Source organism: Pelecanus crispus, chromosome 1 (genome assembly GCF_030463565.1).
Source record: "Pelecanus crispus isolate bPelCri1 chromosome 1, bPelCri1.pri, whole genome shotgun sequence".
In the NCBI taxonomy this organism is placed as follows: Eukaryota; Metazoa; Chordata; class Aves; order Pelecaniformes; family Pelecanidae; genus Pelecanus; species Pelecanus crispus.
In genome coordinates, this window is record NC_134643.1 from 156,372,957 (window position 1) to 156,397,336 (window position 24,380).

Sequence of the window (24,380 nt, forward strand, 5' to 3'; positions counted from 1 at the left end):
TGTGTATTTCAGACTATATATATTGTGAGCACGGCTTTCCTCCTGTCTCCCCACCTCTTATTTTGAGCTTTAAATATCCTTCCCACATTCAGGGCAAAGGATGTCATCCCTTTCCGTGAGGAAGCCACGACCCACTAATGAGAGAGAGCACTTCTTACAGTTAAAGCAATCGTTATGCCACTGCCGTTCTTCGAAGGAGATGTACTTGGTTCCTCCGAGTCCTGTTTGAAAACCAAAAGCATTCTGTTACAAGAAAAGAATAGCACATCAGTCATCAAGTGATGCTATTTCAGACTCCCCTCGTGGATTGCTATGGAGAGCTGACATATAGTAGTGAAAAAATGCTATTGTGACAAATCTATTTGTTGCTGTGCTAATTTTGCCACCCTTATTCTGTAGCAAGTAATATTTTCATCCTCAAATCTGTTGCTTTCAGCTAAGTTAGTGAACTAGACTGTTATCACTGGTGATAGACGATGGCAGAAATGAACTTCCAAGGGATGGCACTATGATACACAGAAGAAGAGAAGGAAAGCAACTGCTCCTGAATGGAAGTCTGGTAGTTTTTTATAGAATGTTTTATGGCATCCGAGTAAATTAATTTTGTTTTGTAAAAATGCATTTAGGTCATTAAAAAAGAAGTCTGACAGGTTGTGTCGTGACTTGATTCATAGCTTTGAAAGAGGGGTACGTCAAGAAAAGCAGGCTAGCAAACTGCAAAAAACATTCAAGAGTTTGAGGCTATGGAGGTTATCATAAGGAGTATTGAAGTCATACAGGGGAAAAAAGAGAAAAGGGGCAAATGTCTCTACTAATTATCTCTCGCTTAACCTCAGAAATGACAAGCAATTTGAATATGATGCATTGGACTGACTAGCTGGAAGTCAGTGAAAAGATTTAGTTGGGCATATCTCTTACCTGATGAGAGGGGGTTTTGTTTTGTTGTGCCTTTAGTAGCCACATTTTGAAAAAACAGCATATGATAGAAAGGACTGCGATATTCAAAAGAGAAATGCCTCTTTCGCGTGAACAGAAAGCAGTACCAGGTGGTATGCACTGATTTTTCTAGGAGCTATGCAATCAAACATACGTTAGTGAGGGACAGGCGCAAGGGCAGAGCAGTAACAAGAGAAAATGGTCCAGATGTAACTCAGATTTGCAGTCTTGGACTGTATGGATTGTGCGGTTAAATGCTGATTACTTCATGCAGAAGGTTATATTTTTATGCTAAGTGTTTCACGGTAAAGCTCTAGGCAGTTGCTCCTTTAAGTACTTTTGTACTGGAAAGCAGTACCTAAAAGCCTTGTGATTTCTCAGTTGCTGTCCTGAAAAGTCAGGGAAGAAGTGGGCTGTGCTACAGCACGAGGCATAAGCCAGTTAGACATTTTCTGCTGGCGGAGGGACTGTTGTTGCTGAGGTCAGTGATCCCTCTAACGAAGGCAAGTGGAATGACGTACAGAACACGCTCATCCCACTACGTGTGTAGCTCTGTTACTGTGTGTCCACCATGTTCCATGAAAATCAGATGAAAAAGGAAATGCCCCTTTAAGGACCTCTTCCATTTTTTTTTGCTAGGCACTTGAAAGGCATCGTAAGTATTTAATTTTCACACATCTTAAATTGTATAGTGTCTTGAGTCTCTCAAGTTATTCAGAATGAATTATTGAGCCATTTTTAATATTAGAAGCGGTTCATAGAAAAAAAACCCAAACCCCAAATTTAAAGGCACTGGCCGTGAGAGACCTACCACTGATTGGGTTTGTGCATCCAGCACACTTTTTGGCATAGAGGTTGCAGAAGCAGCTCAGGCAATATGCGAACTCATCCCTGGAGGTAAAGCGTTGTCCAGACAACTGCTTCTTGCATCCAGTACAAACGAAGCACTCCTTGTGCCACGGCTGCTCCCGATAAGTAACTCCTCCTGTAGTGATAGCCTGTTTTATGGAAAATAAGACAAGACAGTGTTTTCTTGAGGGTGGCAGGTGTTTATCTTGATTTGGTAGAGAGGAAGGGTGGTGAGGTTTTTGTGAGTGGGAGGAGGGAAAGAAGGCTTAACAGCAGCAAAATCATCATTTTGGCTGGAGTTGATCTTGAGAAAAGCATGCAAGTGATTTATTTCATTTTCTAATTTGTACAAAGAAGCCCCATACTAAAAGTACTTTATTCTCCATGTATTGTATAATCTCAAATGTCCTCTTTTGTTTTTAAAGCTTGTCTTTGTATGTCGCTTTTCATATGCATGTGCTAGGATTCCTCTCATCTCTGTTCCTTCACTTGTCCCATTCTTCATGGTGAAGGAACTACCTTATGTGTTTCAACTTCCCTGTTACTTTCCTTGGCAAAGACTGTTTTGTTTCAAATTTTAGCTGAAGTCTTTGCTTTCTGCTTCTTCAGACTTTGTCTGGGGTTTTTCTTCTCATAACAAGTTGTTGCCTACAAAAACAGCTCCCCTGATGTTAGACAAACTGAACTTTTCTGATCCTTTGAGTATTCCTAAGAAGGCTGTAAAATTGGTCACTTTAATTTTTCTTCTTTTCTTCATTAAAGGGAGATTCCTGGGAATCAGGCTTGTATGTGATCATGCTACCTAATATGTGTATTCATCTGTGTCTTTGCCTCTTTCCCAAGTATTTTTGCACCTGTTCTCAAATGTGGTTAAAATTGGACACTAGGCAGAGTTTTTAAGATACCAAACTCCTAGAAGCTTCCGAAAATTGATGGATGGATAGGAGGTAGTAAAGGGAATTAGGTATACTTTAGGTCAAAGGCTGAAAGAAGAAGTTAGCCTTTACCTATTTTGTTTTGCCTGTGCAACAGCAAAGATGCAATCGTTTCTGGCCAGCTAGTATGTCTGATCAGACTCCAGCTTTGCTTGACTGGAAGGGCAAACGAGCAGGTAGCACACATGGAAGAAAGTCTGGGTAGTTGTCCTGGTTTTGGCTGGAATAGAGTTAATTTTCTTCCTAGTAGCTGGCGTAGTGCTGTGTTTTGGATTTAGTAGGAGAAGAATGTTGATAACACACCAATGTTTTAGTTGTTGCTAAGTAGTGCTTATGCTAGTCAAGGACTTTTCAGCTTCCCATGCTCTGCCAGGTGCAGAAGAAACTGGGAGGGGGCACAGCCAGAATAGTTGATCCAAACTGCCCCAAGGGCTATTCCATACCATATGACGTCATGCTCAGTATAGAAACTGGGGGGGGGTTGGCCAGGGAGCAGTGATTGCTGCTTGGGAACTGTCTGGGTATCGGTCATCGGGTGGTGAGCAATTGCATTGTGCATCACTTGCTTTGTATATTATTATTACTGTTATATTGTTATTATTATCATTACTATTTTACTTTATTTCAATTATTAAACTGTTCTTATCTCAACCCAGGAGTGTTTCTCACTCTTACTCCTCCGATTCTCTCCCCCATCCCATCGGGGTAGGGGGAGTGAGTGAGCGGCTGCATGGTGCTTAATTGCTGGCTGGGGCTAAACCACAACAGTAGTGTGGGCACAGGTGGTGGCTGGAAATACGCAGAGGGTAAAGAGGAAACAGTGGCAGTGGGAAAGGGAATTTACTGTGGCTATAGCCATAGTTTCAATTGCCTATGCATATATCCATAGGAAACAGGTTTGTTAGTTCCGTAAGTGATGAGACGATTGTTTTTAGGAAAGAATTCTAAAATTCTTATCAGTGTCTGTGTATAGAATTTAGGAAATTCACAAATAAAAGGTCCTTAGCCTAGAAAGTCATACTCCTGAGCATATTGAGTTTACTAGTGTTTATTTCAGGAACAACATTTGCTCTGTGTAAAGCTTATCTCTCTGTCTTCGACTTCATTAGAATATTAAAAAATGATCAGTGTTAGCTCATCTTCCTTCCAGTTGAAATGTTTAAATATAAGATATATGATGGGTTATACTGGAATGAGGTTATTCCACTGCAGAGTTTTTGTTTTGTTTGGTTTTGTTTTTTTAAGACATGTTCTCTGTATGCTTTCAATACAAAGGGACCTTTAACCCTGAGTAAGAGAATTCTCATTGTAGTAAATGCTGTGCCTGGTGGCGGGATGGGAACCGAAATTCTGTCATCTCTTGACATCAATTGATTCTGAATCTTTTAACACGCATAGAAAAATAAGATATTCTACCTATTTGGATGTAAAATGGGATGGACTTCAATCCCTTAGGTTTTAGGTAAGTAAAATAAGAGCACTACCTTCTTGCACTGGACGCACTGCATGGCAAACTGCTTTTCATAGCAGGGTACGCAAAAGTTTTGATTGTCCTTAGGGATGAAACTCTTTGTCCCAATAGGCTGTTGGCAGCGGTAGCAGATAAAGCAGGTCTCGTGCCAGCTGTTGCCCTTGTATTCCATCTTCCGAGTACCTGTAACGAGACCAGAGCATCAACTGAACTTCTTCTGGCTGAGATGGATGCAATTTGGATCTCTTGTTTGCCTGACAGCTGGCTGTCAGTCAATAAGCGGTGCAGCTGAGCTAGAGGCTATTTCGTGTTCCTACTAGCTTTGCATCGTATTGGGTACCATTTTAAGTTTTTGGACACTGAGTGGTTCTTCTCCTATAAAGAAGAGAAATATTTACTGCTAATAATGAAGGCTTAGGACATCTCTTTGTGGTATTACAAGAGTTAATAATGAATTCTAATGCACAGGAAGATTCTGGGGAATTGGCGAGACACCAATAAAAGCTGCTGTTAGTGCTGAGTGAAGGTAAGGCCATTCCTCATTAATGTTTGACTTCGTTCATTCCAAATCCCTTTTGTTTCTTTTTCAGACAGCTGCAAGATACCTGGTTAAGTCCCGGCAAGCTTCTTGCCTCCCTTTCCCAATAAAGTATAGTCACTGTCTGAGACAAAGGATTATTTCATATCTGCTCTGGGGCCTTCTTCCTGTCCTCATTGAGGTCCACTATAAATTTGCAATGGTTTCCAGCTCCACAACACCTATCCTAAATGTTTTTCTCTATCTTGAAACTTTCAGTAAGAAAGAAGGTTTCTCTCTGTGTTCAGTTGTATTTAAATCATAGTTGCAATGTGAAAGGAAGAAAAATCTTTAAAACAATCCTTTACTGAAAAGCAGAAAAGTAGTATGGTAGTTAGGAGTTAAATGTACTTGTCTAGAATGAAGTTTTAGGGTACAGAAACTGTACTTTGCAGATTTAGTCCACTGTATGACAGGTGGACTCTGAGCCCTTCCCGGAAATTGGAGATGTCCTATTATATTGACAAATTTCTTTGCACACTGTATAATTTCCTGTGCACCAGTTTGAGTCAGAATATTTGATACTGGCCAGAAGGGAAAACAAACAAATGATGCTCCTACAGTTCTGCATTACTCTTGAAGCCTGTAGCAACAAACATGATGTCAAGTGCTTGGAAGACTGACAAGCTGATCGTCTTGGCTAATGATGAAGAACCACACTAACTCCTTTGATGCCAATTCTCCCCGCTCCCATTACTGCATAGTGAAGATTTACCATTTTTCCCTTCTCAAGCATTAATTCCTCTTTGTTTACTAGTTGCATATTTTTCTTCTTTTACTTTCTCATTAAATTCTGTCCAGAGGCTTTTTTTTTTTTTTTTTTTTTTTTTTAAAGAATTGACTTGCAGGTGTGTAGTAAGTGAACTGTTAGTTATCTTTCTGCCTAATGCTTACATGCTTGAATATTTCTGATCCATTTTATTAATGGGCACCTTTTAAGAATTATGCCCTCTCTGTGCTGGTAACTTTCTATACCATGCCAAGCAGCAAACAAATCAGTCCTTGAAGGAAAAAGGGAGATGTGGGTAATTTTTTTTTTTAATAGTCTAGAATTTTATTTTCACATTTTTAGCTGTTCTCTCTTTGGGGTTGTGTTGTCACTGAAACTCAAGGCAGGGGGAGCCCTGTTTGTTAGCTGTTAGACTGAAGTCAGTGGGAGTTTAGTTTGCAGAAGGACTGAAAGATCAAGCTTGTAATTACTTTAGTATTTAATGGGCATGTCATGATAATGCATTATTAAATCTAAATAGTACATCTAGTGGAGCAAAACAAAGGGCAAGTGTAGCATTAACAGTCTCCATAAAGGGTATCCAACCACTTGCTGGTTCTTTCAAAATGAATTTTGCTTCAGCTGGTGATCATAGTGCTCTGGTGTAGCTCCTGTACTAATATGATGTGCTGTGTAAGTAGAAAATCCATGCTGGGTGTACTGCTCTCCAAAAGTGGTGACATCACGGCTATCTTGAGTAAGCAGCTAAAAACCAGTTGGTGGTGGTTGTAAAGCTTCATAAAAATGTATTTCTTCTGTTTCAGATTATAAGAGAAGAAGGGATTCTCTGGGTTGCTGAATCCAGCCTCCATTACTACTTGTCAATCTATAGCTGGTATAATAGGCAAAAAGAGATCCATTCGGTAAATAAGCTCACTGATCATGGGAATGATTTTGATGAACAATCTTAAAAATATACACATACACGTAGTTCCAGCTTTAAAACTAGCACTAGCTATTCCCAAACATGTCAGTTGTTAGTGCTGTATCAGTAAAAACAAGTACACATGGAATATTAGAAGGAGATGCCTAGACTCAATTATGAATGGATAGGGCCATCTGCTTTTAAATATCATTGTTGTTTCTATTTATATATCCCATTTCATCATCAAGTCCTCATTTTTACACCTTAGGTGCACAACGTTGTAGTTTTCAGCTTTTGTCTAAGAAGATCAATGTCAGAATGAGCCAAGGGAAAATTTTACTGAAAAAAGTAACTAGTAATCGTTATGGAGCATGTACATGGATTCTTCAAACTACCTTTTAATATATTATTTCTGGACCAATATTCCTCCCACTTTAAGCCCTCAAGTCATCACAGAATGCTATAGTATTGAGCAGATGAGGTTTTAGCAATCTATTACTATAACCTCATGTTTCATGTTGAAAAAGAAAATAGCTCTTTCGTGTTTCTTCATATCTTTGTGCTCAAGAAAGACCTTAGAGGCACTTTGACCAATTTTTCATTTTTATGGGAGAAGCTAAATTTAGAGTAATTACATAAAAAGCTAAATTGTGAATTAGGTAACCTGGTAAATTTGCAAGCTCCTTCTGATCTTCAAGCAGTGGAAGCCAATCAAAAGTACCAAAAGGGATTGGACAGAAAGATCAATTTTAGTTGTCCAGCCATCAAAAGCCTTTTAGTGAATACTGCTGTAGAAAATTATAAATCCCATTAATAAAAATGCTAAATGAAATAAATACTAATTTTCAAGAGTAATCTGCTTCATGTGAATAACAGTTCTATCATGATCCATTATGAAAATTATGTGTTCTGGTCATGGAAATGACTTAGAATGCACCATCAACTGTATTTTACAAAGTTCACCATGACTTAGCAGAGATAGTCAAGGAAAAACATGTCACAAATGTTGCTGAGTTTGGGCTTGATATTTAGCCTAATCTTTTCTTAGTCCAAAAAGTGAGCATCCTAACCTGGCATAATAGTCTTCTTGCACTCATTACATTTGGAAGAGTATTCGTTGGAGTAGCAATCAGTACAAAGTAGATGTTCCTCTTTTGCAGCAAAAGGTTTGTCCACCAATGAATTCTTGCACTGGAAGCAGTGGAAGCAGGTTTCATGCCAATGGCGGTCCTTGTAAGACAGATCCTGTAGAAATGCAAAACCACAGAGTAAGCAGAATGGATAGTTTGCACAACTGGAAGCTCAGAGAATGCAAACACGTCCATATCTGAACCACAGACAGGAGCTGAGGCTAATTCATGCAGCTCAAGGAAACAAAATGTTCTGATGAAGGTGAACTTATTTTGCTGTGATAACCAAGAACAGCTCATGACAACTATCGACCCTTTTTCAGTTCAAGGTAACCTTCATTTTTTGTATGAGGCAGAGGAACAACTAGTTTCATTTAGGTGTTTCCTTTGAGAATAAAGCTCCATTTCTGAGTCAGATTAAAACTTGTTAACCTTATAGGTATAATAGGCTTCCCCTATTTGTCTTAGCTATTGCTGGTTTCTAGGTCATTTCATAGCCATTCATTGCTGGACAGAAATCCTTTTCCCAATTACTTTCTGGTATTTATTCAGTTCAACAGATTTACACCAAGGGTGGAATTGGTCTGATCTCTATTCCTTTTTTTTTCCCCCTGCAACTAATTTTTACTGACTTTTGTGTTTTCGTTTACCTATGTTTCAAATGCGGACCAGACTGAAAGATGAGAGTTCACATTGTACCTGCAGCCAGTGGTCCACAACACTCTGGCCAAAGATTAGGGTGGGCATCTAAGTGTTTAAAATACTTTCTGCAGTGGTACTTTTATTATTTTAAAAAAATGGTCCTTTTAAAAATTGTGACCTAAAGGGATGGATTGTGCCTTTTAAAATTTAAATTAAGGTGGCCTAATAATATAACACTTGAACAGTGTCTTTGGACTTCAAACAAAATTGAGTTTAGATCATTACAAGAAAGGGTGTCTACCCCAAAATATATAGGCTTTGGTTTGAGGTGGGAGTGTGAAGTGTTAGTATTGTCATGAATGGGGAGCATAAAAATTCAGCAGAAATTACTTCTCAGGTTCTAGCTCAAGTTCCACTGTGTATTATTGCAAGCACTGAATTAATGTGGTTAACTGAAGGAAAAGAATGAGCTGTAGAATATTAGATCTTTTAATTGTGTAGAGGGAAGCAACACAAAGCGTTCAAACATAACCTGCCCTAAGCTGCTCTTTGTCAGGGGTCATGGGTAGCTCCAAATATGCAGTCTTAGCCCAGAGCAAACAAAAGATACTGTGGATTTAGGTTAACCTAAAATAACCACACGTTATGTCTGCAGGAGCCTTGTTCTCATAAATAGCTAACAGGAAATAGTTACGAAAATAAAACGAATAAAAAAAACGAAATAGTTTTGCCTAGCTCAGCTGATGTGTGGTACCTTGTTAAACTATGGTAACTTCAATCAGAATTTGACTATGCAATAAAGACTTTTTGTTTGGACATCTGCGCTACTCACCTAAATTTCTTAAATCACTGTGAGTAACAATTGGTACCCAATGTGTCTTTCATCTCAGAGGTTGCACTCTGCAATAGAATATCTAAGCCTCCTACTTTACAGCTTTCAGACAGTTGTTTATTCAGCTTGTCTATTCATTTCAGCTAACTCCTTTTGAAACAACCCAAATTTCTGACTGTAAAATTTTAATCTTTTCTAATAGCAAAATGAAAAAAACTCCCTTTCTTTGGAAGTTATTTACATTTTTTTCCCCTTAAATGAGGCTGAATAGCCTAAATCTGATCTCAGAGGGGAATAATATTTTCAACAGAAAAATACAACATACAGACAACAGTTTTCCAAAACATGAAATGTGCCTGCTAGAAAATAGAATGACAACATAGCCGTTTTTCTTTCTCTTGCCTCTTTTCCCACTTGATGCCTTTCTCCTCTTTTTGCAGTATTCTGCAAGCTATTTTGATCTCCAAAATTCATATGCTATTATCTGCTTTTGTTTTGCCTTGTTTTATCAATAAAATTATACCCTGGACAAGGTGTGTGCCTTTTAGAAGAGGAGTAATGAAGACAAGAATTAGGTGTCAATGATGAAAGGTTTGATCCTTGAGTCAGTTGTGATGGCAGCTTGTATAGACACTAGCTAGGTAGGTGAAAGTAGCAGATACGTCATCGTGGCAAAGTAATGAAGCACAGCTACAACCCAAAGCACCCAAAATGCAGACTGACTTGAATAACCTTTAACTACCTTGGATGATCATAATAGATACTGTCACTGAATGTAGAGGGAGTCCAAGATGTCTGGCTTTGACATGCCTGCAGCAGAATAGTAGACCGATGAAATGGATATCGCTTTCTCTCTCTGAATTTGTCACACTCAAAGCAAGGAAGTCCAAGGTACCGATGAAACCATTTCTGCATCATGATTCTTCTTAGGTCAGTGTAATAAAGTCACGAGAAATCAGGTTTGGTCTGTTTCAGTGTGTTGTGTATCTAACTGGAGCCTTTGGCTTGTACACAAGCTGTGGCTGTATTGATCTGGAACAGATTCTACGCTGGAGAAGCTGCATGTGCAAAACTGACTTCAAGCTGGTCCGACTGTTAGGCTGGTCCTCAGTTAAGCATTAGGATTACTCCAGGCTTTTGAGCTCTAGGTTATGCTAGCTGACTGTAACCCAAATAAATCTGTTCCAGTAGAACGTACAAGTGATATGCAACTAATTCCTGTTTATTGCATGGATTTCCAGGAAGAACTAATAAAGAAAATTACTGTTGTGGACTCAGAACTGGAGTGTATCCTTAAAATATTGATGAGCATGACTTCTCAGCTGCTTTATGCAGCCTGGGGGAAATGAGTCCCTGGTGCTACATATTTTAACTGTAGTTTTAAATGCAGCTTCCTGGTTTTAAACTAAAGGAGGATAGATTTAGACTGGATATAAGGAAGAAATTGTATACAATGAGGGTGGTGAAGCACTGGCACAGGTTGCCCAGAGAGGCAGTGGAGGCCCCATCCCTGGCAACATTCAAGGCCAGGTTGGACGGGGCTCTGAGCAACCTGGTCTGGTTAAAGCTGTCCCTGCTCACTGCAGGGAGGCTGGGCTGGATGGCCTCTAAAGCTCACTTCCATCCCAAAGCATTCTATGATTCTATGTAGCCCAGAAGAAATGTGGAGAATGACTCTCTTTGCTATCTATCTGTACATCTATATGTGAAACCTGACAGCCACGTGTTCTTGTTAGATAAAGCGCGCATAAACACAGATAAGAGACTGAAGAATTACCATAGTATGAAATTTGTGAAGTGGAACAGTGTTTACATATATATAGATGCATGCACACAGATGCTCATGGACATGGTCTGCCCTGTACAAGTGTTTTGCAACTGAAGTGCAGAGAGCACCAGACCAGTTCCAGATGTGCCGCTAGTGAAAAGAGAAGGGGAGGAGGGCAATGCCTGTCTCTGCAGAGCTGCGATAAATCCTGCAGCAGAATTTGCAGGGAGAAATATTTAACACTTCATTCAGTTACATTTCTCCTGAACATGGAAAATAATCCTTCCCTTATCTGGTTTCATTTGAAGATGAAAAGTAACCAGATTAGCAAAACCTAAAACTACTCAAATTTGAACGAGTGCTTTTCTCAGCCTGATCTGAGAATCAGCTCAGATGAAAGTTTCAGCTCAGCGTTCCTTGGTGCAACCAAATGAATGGTGGATGTTTCTCAAACAGATGTCAGAGAGTGGGCCAAGTGGAGGTCTTTTGTATACACTCAGATGACTGACTGTAAGAATATGGTGCAACCAAAACTTAATGCAGATCCTATTTCTATCCGAAACTTTAGAGTCATCCCCAAACCCAAATAGGTTTGCAACTTATGGTTTTGAAAAGCTGTTAAGTGCTTTTTAGACAAATTTAATTTCACTTATTTTTATGATGTCATCCCCAAAGAACACTTTGTCAAGGTAACTGTTTTCAACATAGGCAAAATCACATTTAATAGCTCCTCCATAGTTCTGTGCAGTTTTGTTCCAGCATGGTTTATTGGCCTCTAGGATGGGATGCCGGTGACTTCTTTTGTTTTTTTGAACTAGAAGAGCCCCAAGACTAGAGTTACTAGGTAAGTGGGTTAAGCATAGACTCCTCATATCCTGCAACTGCATTGTCTTCTACTCTGGCTTTATAAGTCTAAGTAAACTTAAGCAGTTATGTATTTCCTTTTGTCCTGAACTGGCTTTCAACAGGGACTCAACAGGAAGAGGGAGATTAGAGACATTATTACCAGAAGAGTAACTGTATATGTTTGTTCGTGAATGAAGACTACATCAGACTTTTTTGCTTGCTGCAATGCTCTTTTCAGAAGGTTGAGCAGAGGAAATGGGGTATGACAACAAAACGCTGTACAGATTTTAGCCATGTACACCCTGTAGCAAAAGAAATAAGTTAGACTGATACTTTCCTATCAAAAACATGTTCAGAAAAGGTAAAAATAAGTGATATGGTACTGAATCCAACACCATAGGGATATGAGAAGAGATGAAGGTATCTGCCTCTTTTACCATTCCATTTCACAAGAACTAGTCTAATGTTCAACACTGAATAAGTGTTGCAACTCAGGACAAGGTTTAAACATTAAAAAATTTAAAACTAAATATTTTCTCCCTTTCCTGATCCACATTACTACAGGCTTTATTTTTTTGTTTAGTTTGAGTGTAAGACCAACCCTTTTGATTAATGTTTGGCCTGCGTACTGACACAGTAGCTTTATCCCACAATCCACTTTTAATTTCATTCTCATGTTTTGCAGAGTTTTCACCCCGTCCTGCCTGCCAAGGCTAACTTGTAGACTGCATTAAACAGTGGATTACTGTAGGTATTTCCTGTATTTGTGACGGTTTCTGTGACATAGGGCCTGCAAGGAAGCTATTAAAAAAGCCAAAATCAACCAAAAGTCATATTTCAGCAGTTAAGCAAATGAGAGCACAATGGATGGGTTTCCAGAAAGAAGCATGAAACTATAGGTGTGGTGAGCGCACACCAGGGGTGTAGGCGACAAAATGCCATTCTTTTTAGAAAGAGTAAATTTCTGTTAGAACCTGTTGGCATACAGATAATGTGTAATAGCTGTGAGAGAAATGGCATAGTGTTTTTCTACTGCCTGCCAGTGCCTCCTACCACTTAGTACATGACCCTTTTAATCTGTCTGTGAAAGTTTCATAAACATCAGCTAGCTAGAATTGTTTACAGTTAACGAAATGGCCTAAGTCCAAAGGTGTCATTCAGACATATGTTGCCATTCAGGGTTTTTTTAATGCAAAAAAAAAGCATTTAAAATAAAGAACAAATTAGTTATTACTCAGTTACATTCACAGTTACCCATAAATTACCATAGGAAGACTGAAAGACTGTGAAGCAAATTCACTCCTGATTTGAATTCAAAGAAATCTCATCTTCAGGATAGCCGTCTTATGGGCTCTCTGTGCCATAGGTAAAACACAGGGTGAAAATCTGGCATCAGTTTGACCATCTCAGAGCCCAGTGCTGTCAAAGTTGGAGTATTACCAGTGTCTGAGCAGGCTTAAGTTCAACTCAGGTGAGATGATGCTATACACTAGTGCTGGTACACTACAGTAGTGTCAGAGACGGAGAGAGCTGGCTGTCCTCTTGTCCACACCTGGTTTACTTTGGTGTACTTTGTTTGTTTGTTTTTGTACAGTAATTTTCACCCAGACAAATAAGCATTTAAGATGCTATCAAAGCTAATTCTTGCTTTGCACTTTTAAGGAATCAGGAGCTCCAAATCTTAATCCTAGTCTTTAGTCTCACATTTTGCAAATCCTAAAAAATATCCATCGACTAACTATATAGCCATCCTCAAGAAGGAAATTCTTCACAGAGTGAAAATAAGAACATCTCAACTGCAGCTGTGTTCTCAGTTCAGCACTTCTCTGTATAGAGGAACAGCAGTGGCCAAGAAGGGACTTGCAAAGGAGGATCTGAGGACAGAGCTACATGGAGCTTCTCAGGCTGTAATGCGGGTGTGAGTGTGGGTGCCCGTGCCAGATGCAGAAGCCTGGATGTGACCCTTTCTGGTAACACTGTCACTCCATTAGGTTTTTGTTCCAAATTTTACAGCTGTATAAAGTCTATGTCAGAACATACAAGTAGATATGGACTCCATTTTGTACGTGAAGTAAATATACTGGTTTTATGCCCAAACACAGTACATTTTATCTTCTTTTCTCACGGGAAAGGCAAATGCAATGTGTGAAAAGATATATATAAAAATACATACATATATGTCTTTTGTATGTATATATTTCTTATATGTTTATATACCTATGTATATATACGGTTTAATGAGGAACAGAAACATGATTTTTTGTGGCTTTGTGTTTCATGGCTGAATTATGCTCAGTCATACAGTGCACAAGCTTCGACTGAAATTTATCTGGTGGCTGAGGGCTCTCTCAAATGTATTCTCTAGCGTCTATACTGTCATTGAAAAACTACTTTAGTTTTCCTCTCAGTTGGAACATTAATAGGATCTCTTTTTCTATCCAACCACATGTTTTTTCCAGAAAAGTTGTAGGAATTTAAGTGTGCAACTTTTATCCATCTGTCAGAATTTGGTTAAAATTGGTCAACATGTTCAAAAGATGCAGCATAAAGCATGGACAGGTACAAACAGCAGTCACAGAAACAAAAAAGGCCACATTTGTTTCTGGTACATTTTACAGGTCTTTAAGAAATCTTGATTTACTATCTTATAGTTCTGTTTTCCACATATAGTTCTGGTTCTTTACATACATAAAATATTTTTATATTGCAGATAATTAGGGGCTTTCTTTTCTTTCTGCTATTGGAGTGTGTCTTGCTGAAAAGTACAGAAGAGCAGTATATCGGATAACACCCACACTCCCTAAATCCATAAATCTGGGTTGAAAAGTTCAGCCTGATTAATTCCTGAATACTTTGTCCGAGATTTGTTGAAGCTGGTCCAAGTTTTTAAATTCTTGAATATCAACACATGGAAATATCTTCCTAGGGGATTAGAAAGAGACCTTAAAGCAAAAGCACATTCTGGAACAGGGCAGAAATATTTTGCTTTTTCAGGTCAAGCCAGCTGTATCTCTTCTCTAATCTGAATATTTATGAGATGTAGGAAAGCTGGCAGTTTTATACCCTCTTACAGATTATTGCCAGTTCCCTGTCATGACGGTGAAACATTCTCACCTTTTTAAGGCTTCTGAAAGGGGCTTTCCTACTGATTTGCCAAAAGGGTGGGGTAGATCATTTTGGAAGATATGAGACATTTATTTTTCCCAATCTGAGTAAGCATACATTTTTATATCTCTGACCTAGTGATAGAGAGGTAGTATCAGTAATAGGGACTAATTGATGCTTCTAAAGGTATGGATCAGCAATGTAGGAAATCAAATTTCTGACCTCCTTGTACCAGTCAAGAATCCCATGGCCATGCAATGCAAATTGCTGGTCCAGTGCAAACTCACTTTGTCAGTGAAACTCTTGACCAACTTTGAACAGGTCAATTTTGTGTGAGGAGGATGTATACTGGATGAAGTCTGTCTGTAGCAGACCAACAGACACTTCATTGGATGGCTCAAATATCATCTGTCTTCATTCAGTCAGAGTAAAACTGGCATGAGCTCCAGTTGTTTTGGTTAATTTAAAAGAAATGCAGGTGGTGGTGGTGGTCACACCTTATTTGTACCAGGTAGGTGTTTCCATGTGGGGCAGCAGCACATAGCTCAAGCAAGCAAGGCCTCTGCTCTGTCCTTTCCAATCTTTAGTTAGATTCCACTGTCATCATTCTGTATTTAAAAGGCTAATTATTCTGTGTTCTAACTGACTTACTACTTGGGTCAGCATTAGCCAGATTTTTGTGGTCCATGAGTTGACAGCTTTTCTGGAGCATGTCTTGTCTCTTGATGACAACTGAATTCTGGTCACTGCAAAGCCAGCAGTGGCTTAGCTCCCTCTGACCCAAAGTTAGGCAAAATCAGCTTCTGCCACTTTTCCAGATCCCAGCTGGCCCCAAGGACAGTTGGACTCTCCTAATGAGTTAGAGATACTTTCTAACATGAGATCATCAGATCATCCTATGCCTTACAGGAAGAAAGGAGTGTTCTTCTATTTCTATTAACATGCCTGGTAAAGAAGGGTTTGCCAAGTGAAGTGGTGAAAAGCACATACAGGGGTCCAGAAAGCATGCTCTCGCACCAAAAGAAACCCTAAGGTAGCTGTTAAGCTGGATTCTTCCAGGCGACAGCACCATGTCTCAGAGCTATGTATCCAGGTTACTCTGTCAAGATTTCTGTAACAAGACACAAATCTGGCATACCTTGCAGTCAGCACCAATAGGTTTTTTGCATTCCTCGCAGGTGTTGGAAAAAAGGTTTTCGTAGCAGTTCACGCAGTAGGGGCTGTCCTCCCTCAGGATGTACTTCTTACCAAACAGGGACTCTTTGCAGTAGTGGCAGTCAAAGCGTTCAGTCATGTTGGCGTCTCGAGTCCAGCTATCCTGTCACGAAGACAGAAATAGGTACTTGTCAGACTGAGCTACACTTGACCCAACCCCCCAAGAAAGGTTTATCAATTCCAGTTTATCACATTGTACCTCAATTTTAATTTAACTTTCAGTCAGATAAATAAACACAATAGGAAGAGACTGGTATATACATTTTGCAGTGCTGGGTAATGACAGTAGCCCACCTACTTTAGCCATCCACTGACCCGTCTTTGACCAGAGCTAGTGTTAGACGAGAAAGAGGAGTAAATCCTGAGTTTGAAGAATTCACGTGGGATTTGTGAATGGGATTTGACCAATAGGTACAAAGCAAGAAGCTGTCTCTGTAGGGGATGAAGGGAGCCAAGTACATGAAGAGGATGAGCCAGCTAATCTTCAGCAGGAACAACATCTCCTCCATAAGGCAAAACAAAGGTTTGCATTACTGGTAGACTTTAGTCATGCACAGGCTATTGGGTACCACTGTTACATGCTTCTGCTCCTTCCTTCTCTGCATGGTCAGTGAGCCAATGTCTGGTAATCATTGCCCTGCAGTGAGAGCAGTGATTTCTGCTCATGCATGGGACTATGGGCACTGCTAACAGCAGAAGATGGGCGGCTGGTGATCATATATCTGATTCTTCTCCAGTGCAGCTGAATGAGTTATCCAACAGCTGTAGCATATTGGGACACAAATGGGAGCCAGCTGCCCTGGTTCCGGCAAATGTCAAACAATGATTATGGAAGGGGAAAAGCAAGTAGAAGAAAGTGCAAACGAGGTATCAGCTTGTCTGAATTAGGGACAACTGCTGTTTGCTCCTTAAGTCTTGTTATGTCTCCAGCATTTTCTGGATGCACACACAAGCAATGATGACACAAATGCCTTTGATTACTTGCATGAATGTTCATTATTGCCTGGGACAATTTATTTTGTGTTTCATTAGAGTCATTGGCTTCTTTCTTAACCTGAGGCTTGCAGCATGTGTTGCACCTGAAATCTGTTTGGAGGTCACAGCTGGAGCAGGGCATAGCTGCCTGCTTAGGAAGGGGGATGTCCCAGGCAGAAAGCACATTCCACCTGGACTGCATGATCTTCACTGCCTGCCAGGCCTCATCACCTCTTTAAGCCACATTTGATCTATAAAGCCTTAAATGTTTTGGGTACAAACATCCTCAGTGACTACCTCTGTCTTTCACACACGAGTGACATTTACAGCAGCTGAAGTCCTTTTGCCAACTTCAGCTCTCAGTTTTAAACAAAAAGTTGTTACTTGCTTAGTGTTCTTGGCACAGGTTGCTCAGTTCTGGAGTTTGTCCTCTCTTCTGGCAGTGGGAGTCACCCTTAGGGCAGTCTGAAATCCTGAGTTCTCCTCCAGGATTTCAGTTTTTATTATTCTCTTTTATTCCCCATAGCCAGAGTTTGATTAAGGTTTTAGGGCAGTCTGAATGGGCAAAGTTTGTTTTGATGGCTGGAAAGCTTTTTTTCCCCCCCTTTTTTTTTAATGCTTGGTTGACTGCTGAATTGTGTGGTGACTAGCACAGACTAAGGGGCGAGTGCTTTTATATGTGTGAAGTAGGTAAGTGATGGCTCAACTGCTGGGAAGTCTTTTGAACTCCAAGTAACTACTAAAGGAGAAAGGGAGACAAACTACCAGATCCTGAAATGTGCTTGGAAGCAAAATCCTGGCAGCTGGTCATCTGTGCTACTGACAACCCAGAAAGAGTTGCAGTCCAGCTGCTTTGACCCTACAGATGCTCTAGGAACTAATTAACTTTCTTATCCCAAAGGGGAGCTAGGAGTGTGTTAGGTGCTCTTGGTCCTTAAGGAGTAGAGAGGATCATAGGGACTGAGAACAGAAAGGTGGAAAGTAAAAAGACTTATGCTGGAGAGAGAAGTGCAATGACTACCCAAAGCTCCCCTCTAGCCCATCTCCAAGAGCAGTGGCTAGCAATCAAAGTGTAAGGGAGGAGAACAGGGCTGGTACAGAGAGACCTTTCCTTAAAAACTGCTTCCAGCAAGTTAGTCTCCTCTTGAAGCAGAGATGCAGTTTTTAGCACAACATTTAAAAGGTGATGGTGGATTTATTTTCCCCTCCATTTTGAGCCTGTTTACACCCCCAACCTACGTAAGACATTTGTACTTTCCCATGAAAGAACTAGAGAGGAGTTAGTTTCCTTCAAGGAATACTTTCAGCAAAATGAATGGAGTCAGACCAGTATAAACTGGTGTGTGTATCTATGACTGAGTCCAAGAGGACTGATAGTTTTGTTCAAATAGTCTGTATGTAGAACAGAAATCTGTACTTTTTACCAGACTTTATCAGGTATTTTTTCCAAATGATAGGACTTGGTTGCACAGTTAATTTGCATTATTGCTAAGTTGAAGTGTGAGCAGGAATCATTTATGAACTTGCATTTTTCACCGTTCTTCAGAATGAGTTCTTTCTAGCCCTGAATGAGAAGTAGATGTGTGATACTGAGGAGCGAAAAATTTCTCTGCAGTCAAGATGTGCAAAAGGAAAAAACATAAACTGTGATTCCTTTACAGGTTTATACCATTTCTGTCCTTCATCCAAATCTGCTAAATATAAAATATGGAAGTGGTTTGTGACTGGAAGAAGGAATCAGAGGTGAATGTTCCAGTTTCTTGGTCACAGGAGGTTTCTTCTTGAGTGCTGTATTATTTTCCAGGTACTTTTCACAGGAGCAGAGACAAGCATTGTTTAATAGAATAGTCACTGCTGTTAATTTAGAAAATACCTGGGCATTTTCCTCCCTATCCTGAAAGGGTTTAATCTAGTTTTTTTAACTGTGCTCTAAGATTGTCACAGTGGGTTGTCCCCCTTGCCCTGAGCAGGGAGAGGCAGACCTGTTTTCTATGTCCCAAACACATTTAGGGGTGAACTCTGCTCTATGAAGACACTAAAGGGGCAGCTCTGGATGGGGTTTGAGGCCCAGCTCCAGAGATCTGAGAAATTAAAAGACAAGAAAGGAAAGTTTCCAAGATCTGCATTTTGGTTTTAGTTGTGTGAATCTTTTATTGGATCTGGAACTAATTTCAGATCCAATATCTCTTAAAGTTAGGAATTCAGGTTCATGTGGTTTCATTCAGAAAGCTGGAATTCAGGGTGAAGCATCCCAAATTCCAGGCTGTTTAGGTCTGGGTCTTCGATTGGCTCTCACAATCTACTATGTGATATTTTGAGGACATTTGACAGTTTTTTTCTTCTCAGGAGAGAAGAAATTAAATGTAAAGTAATCATGGGACCTATCTACTGAAGAATTAGCAGGATTGTCAAACAAATAATTTCACCATTGTCTTACAAACAAGAAATGCAAAATCATTTGATGATTGAGCAATGTTTTTGGCTGTCACTTGGTGCACATGGTCCTCTGCATCACCAGTCCTTTGGTTCCTGTCATATACAAAAATCGTGCTTAGCTTAATGCAGATTTTATGCACTGCTTTGGGCTTTAACAAAAAAAACTAATGACTTTCACAGTTGTGGATGGACACAAATTGCAATTCAGCCTTCTTGCTATTGATCTATTTCTTTCTCTTGTGTTTGATACTTGTTGACTGTAAAGCTTTGTGGGCCAGAAGCTCATCTTTATTATACCTCTTTGAGGTGCAACAAGGTCTTTAGATTTTGTCACAGTAGTCATTTTATACTTATGCTTTTTCAGATTGCTCTCAACATTATCATGAAGGAGAAATTGATTTTTCTGCCATACAGTCTCCCTCCTACAACATCAGACATAACAAGTACATCTCCAAAAGGAAAAGAACTTTCCATTGAATGCCCAGAAGAGAAGTTACAGCTTATGCCAAATGTTAAGACATGGTGTCTTCCAGGAAGTAAAGAATTGGCATGAAAATTACCAAAAAGTTAGTAGGCTGACTGAAAAACTATGCTTCTTTCCTCTTCTTCCCCTGTTTGCTCAAATAGTCTCATTTTACCAGCAGTAATTGTTAAAGTTATCATATTACCTTATAAAAATTAGGGTCATAATGTGATTAAGAAATCATCCAGTGTTCCCGCATCCCATGACACTATTGACTACTGGAAAAGGGGACTAGCTGCCCCGGACCTTGCCTGCTTTTTCAAGTATGTCTGCAAGCCTACTAAGAGACGTTCTGTGCATCTTTTATTTCAGCCCCTCTTAGGGGGTGTTGAACACTGAGAGGTACAGATGCGCACAGACAAGAGAGAGAAAGAAGCCAAGGGAAACTGTCTAAAAAATGTAGGAGTTGTTTAGTTTATTCAGTGAAATGAAACTCTGATCTCCTGTTGTAACATTATCTGGAGACACAAAATTAAGCCCCTGTAGATGCCAAAGGGGAACTTGCTGAGTTAGGTCAATAGGGCTGGGCCTCTACCTGTGCCCCTGGAGCAGGATGTTCTGTTAGCCACCTGCACAGGAAATAAAAGATCTTCGGAGACACCCATCTTCCTCCAAGAAGTACACACATTTCTCCCACCTGACTTTTTTCCAGAAGAACTATGCACATGGAGAATTTTCTGTTTATTTTCCTTCCCCTGAGAAAGGAAGATTTGTGTCTGGCAACTCCAGTGACATAAGCCATGCAAATCTAGAGCATTTGGAAACAATTTATGTTAATATTCCAAAGGCTAAAATGCAAAGATTTATGATATACTTTGCAACTATGAAGTAGCAGTGCAAACTATGCTGGTCTTTCTGGCAAGAGGTGATTATTTTCCTGTAACTTAGCAGTTATTGACACATTCATTATCTATCATCTTGTTGCAGCAACTGCAAGCCACTTTTCTAAGAGCTAATAATTTTTCCAAACCAGGCCATAATACCATGCAAGGGGAGAAGGGGGAAAGCTAATTTTATTTGTTTTAAGTTTACTTTAGGAAAAGAAGAAACGACTGTTTGCCAGTAGCACTGACAAGAAGAAAAAAGAAGTAACATACAGTCAGAGTCCACCTGAACTTCAGAAATTCCTGGAGTAGATACACATGACAAACACCCAAAGCATATGCCCTGTGTGTTTAGAGGCAGTAGCCCTCTTTATTTGTCTGGGTAGGTATAGCTTATGCTTTTCTTCATGGAATGAGTGCCCACAGATACCACGACAGAGCAGAGGGAGAGCAAAGGGAACCTGAGTGCTTGGAGGTCTAGTTGGCCATAAGGCAGGTGTTGCTTGGATCCCTGACACTCCAGCAGCAGGCTCCTGGCCATGAGGAGCCAAGCCAGCTGATGCAGAACAGCCAAGTCTCCCTCCATGGGCCACAGAAGAACTTTTGCTTCCTTACACTAAAGATGGCCAATGCAAAAGCTAACCAGGTGCTGAGCGGCAAGTGATGCACAGCTCATCCTGAAGGATCTCCAGCCAGCCACTCTTCTCCTTCCATAGGCCTTCTGTCCCTGCCAGTGGCTACTGGGTTACCACTGCATGAAGGTGCATTTCTTGATTAAAGAGAGGAAAAGGAAAATAATTCTGCAAGGTTATTGAGACATTGAAGCTTATTACTATGACTGTTATTCATGCCATCACCTTTGTGTAGGTCCTTAAAAAGGGGAGTCATGATTGCTGTAGGGAACAAGTTGTTGGGTATCCCTGTATCCCATGATCTGCGGTTTATGCTAAGCTTGTAAATAAGACAAGGATGCTTAGACAGATGTGGCTGCACTCTCTAATTTTTTAAGTTGAGAAGTGGAAGCCTTTTTCTCTTGCTGCTGCTACGGAAGAACAATCCTGTAGTAAGCCCATCAAAAGAATCTGGCAACCTGCCTTCAAGAAATCAAGGCCTTATAACATAATATGCCAATGCTTTTTCAGAACAGCCCTGTTAACAAGCCCAGACTGCTTTACATATTAAGGTTAGGATATTAGAAGTATCTAATTACAGAGGTGTTCATTGCTGCTTCTGAAGTTTTTAAGCTCAGAGTAGATACTCATAGATCTCCTAGAAGCTCCCTGGCAAAAGCCAGGAAAACTTGGTTTGATATTTGAACATAATAGTAATAACAAAAAACAATAAAAATCAAACCCAAGTAAAGAAACCTCTTCCTAAATATCCCATTCCAGCCTTTCTATATACATGCTAAATATTAAAAGCTATTAAAAAAAGAGTTTAGATTTTAGTGGACTTTTTAAAGTTACCTTAAAACATTCTTCAGAATCACAGTCAGGTTTTTCCAGCGACTCAGCTTCCTTGTACACGGCTGACTTATTTTGCCTATGGTATAACATTCTGATGTTTCTTTTTAAGTACTTTAGAGCAATTTTCTGAGCAGACAGACTGCCTTAACATGTGCAGATAACCAAAGCATACCTGGTTCCTGTCTGGATTGCACAGTCAGCCTATCATGAATTGGAAAGTGGATAGTCTGCTGTTTAAGATTGTTTTCCCTAACATAATATTAACAATAATTTAAAAAAGATGTTTCTCATGTAGTCAGGTTCCTCATGCGCCTGGCTAAAGTAATCCCAGTTATAGTAGTGGAGAGGGAACACTCCAGTTGTGGTTTCTGTGTGGTTTGTTGTGTTTGGCAGTCAATAAGGGTCTGCTCCAGTTTAGAGCCACTCCAGCAGTGGTAGAGCAAGCACCAGTGGTAGTAACTACAGAGGCCACAGAAGGACTGAGCACTGACACTTTGAAAGTGCACCCCACACAATTTACACTATGATTATCTGAGGCTGATTTTGAAATGACTGGAGGAAGCTTGGTCTTACCAACATTCCTGCATACATTTCAATTACAAAAGGAGCCTATGGAGCATGACTCTTAAATCTACTATAGCAAGGAAGAGCACAGTTCAAGCGGAAAAGCTTGCTCTTATTTTCTATCTTAAAGCCTTTTGAAACTGCTGTCTTCCTTCTTTCTCTTGCAGAATAAGCAAAGGCTTACTGAAAGAGTACGATCAAATACTTGGTATTACTTAAGCATAGGAATTCGTATTTCTAATAAAAGCATTTAAGCAGATAACAGAAAACAACAGAGGAGAAATAATGTAAGATTAATAAAACCAATTATTATTTCTGGCCCTGCCCTAGAGAAATAATGTATAAGCTAAATGACTGCAGACACTAAACTCCAATGGAGGTTTGTTTTGCCAGGAAAGAATTGCTTTCTCTTATTGACAGGCACACTGCTAAAAGCAGAGAAATTAGACCCTAAGATAAAAATATCCAGAAGATGCCACATGCTACCATGCAGTGACATTTCTGAATTCTCCCATATTTTTGAAATCCTGCATAATACAATCCAGGGCACAAAACCAGAACAATGTCCCAAATATTCTACGTTTCCTTCTTTCTAGAAAGAACAGAAGCAAAACTGAGAGGACCCTATGGAGGAAGAATGCTTTGTTATTTGTCCTGGCCTCTAGCAGAACAGCTCTGGGTCTCTCTGTCTGGTTCTGTTTACAGAGGCAAGACCACAAAGCCCCTTTCTGTCTAAGATAATTGGCATGCGTGGTGATTTGGAGGATGAGTTAACGTATGTCTTTCAGCTACCGTATAAAACTACTGTAGCAGTGAATGCCTCAGGGCTGTGAGACATCCATACTTCTCTGCTCAGCTGCTGTGCTTTTGGCTTTCTGAAATGTGGCAGAGGAGGCTATGTAAACCTTAGCGGTACCCATTCAGCTGGGCACATCTTAGCAAAATACATTGATTACACCTGGGTGAAACTAGTTTGGTCCCATTTGTTTGCTGGGATTTGGGACTGCAGACTGGATGCGGAGCAAAGAGGTCAGCTATTAACACTGAGTCAAAGTACCTGTGGTGCATGAGAGATGCAGGAGCAAGCACAGAAAGATGCAGAGAGCCTGGGGACATGGACATAGGCAATCTTTTTGTGGGTGAGATCTTTTCTAACTGAAGAAGGAAGATGTTGGGTCTACCATGGAGAGATACATGGCATAGTATGGAGGAGGAGGAATTCGTCAGAGGTGGGGTCCTGGTCTCTGAAGATGCTTTTGATCTAAATCTCAAAAGTGCTTCAGAGCAATGAGAAAACAGGGGAAGGGAAACGCTTATAGATATTTTATGGTTTTATGCAACTGGCTACTTTTATTGTGCAGGATGAAATAAAGTGGTGTGTTTTGAGTCCTTGTGCCCATGCTTGCCAAGGGTCTAGAACTACCTCCCACCACCAAACGTGCAACCTTAGGGCTTGCTCTGCTGTTGATAGATTTGCAACTTTAAAGTCGAAAAATTGCTGTGAAAGGGAGAGATGAATATCCTTATATCAGTGTTACGCTTACATACATTCCTCTTACAGTGTATTGCTATATGTACAGTATTCATTTAGCATCCTAGTTAATATTATCCAATTTAATATAGAAGGGTATGTGAAAAGGAACAAAATGAGG

General features: G+C 40.0%; 1 protein-coding gene across 1 annotated transcript; it reads right to left on the reverse strand.

The window, feature by feature from the left end:
- Positions 1-69: 69 nt before the first annotated feature.
- Positions 70-16,019, reverse strand: FHL2 (four and a half LIM domains 2). Its single transcript, XM_009492669.2, has 5 exons — positions 15,864-16,019; positions 7,473-7,647; positions 4,205-4,374; positions 1,748-1,934; positions 70-221 (listed from the first exon to the last, which is right to left on the reverse strand). Exons 1-5 carry the CDS (start codon positions 16,017-16,019, stop codon positions 70-72), a joined length of 840 nt encoding a protein of 279 aa, XP_009490944.1.
- Positions 16,020-24,380: the final 8,361 nt, after the last annotated feature.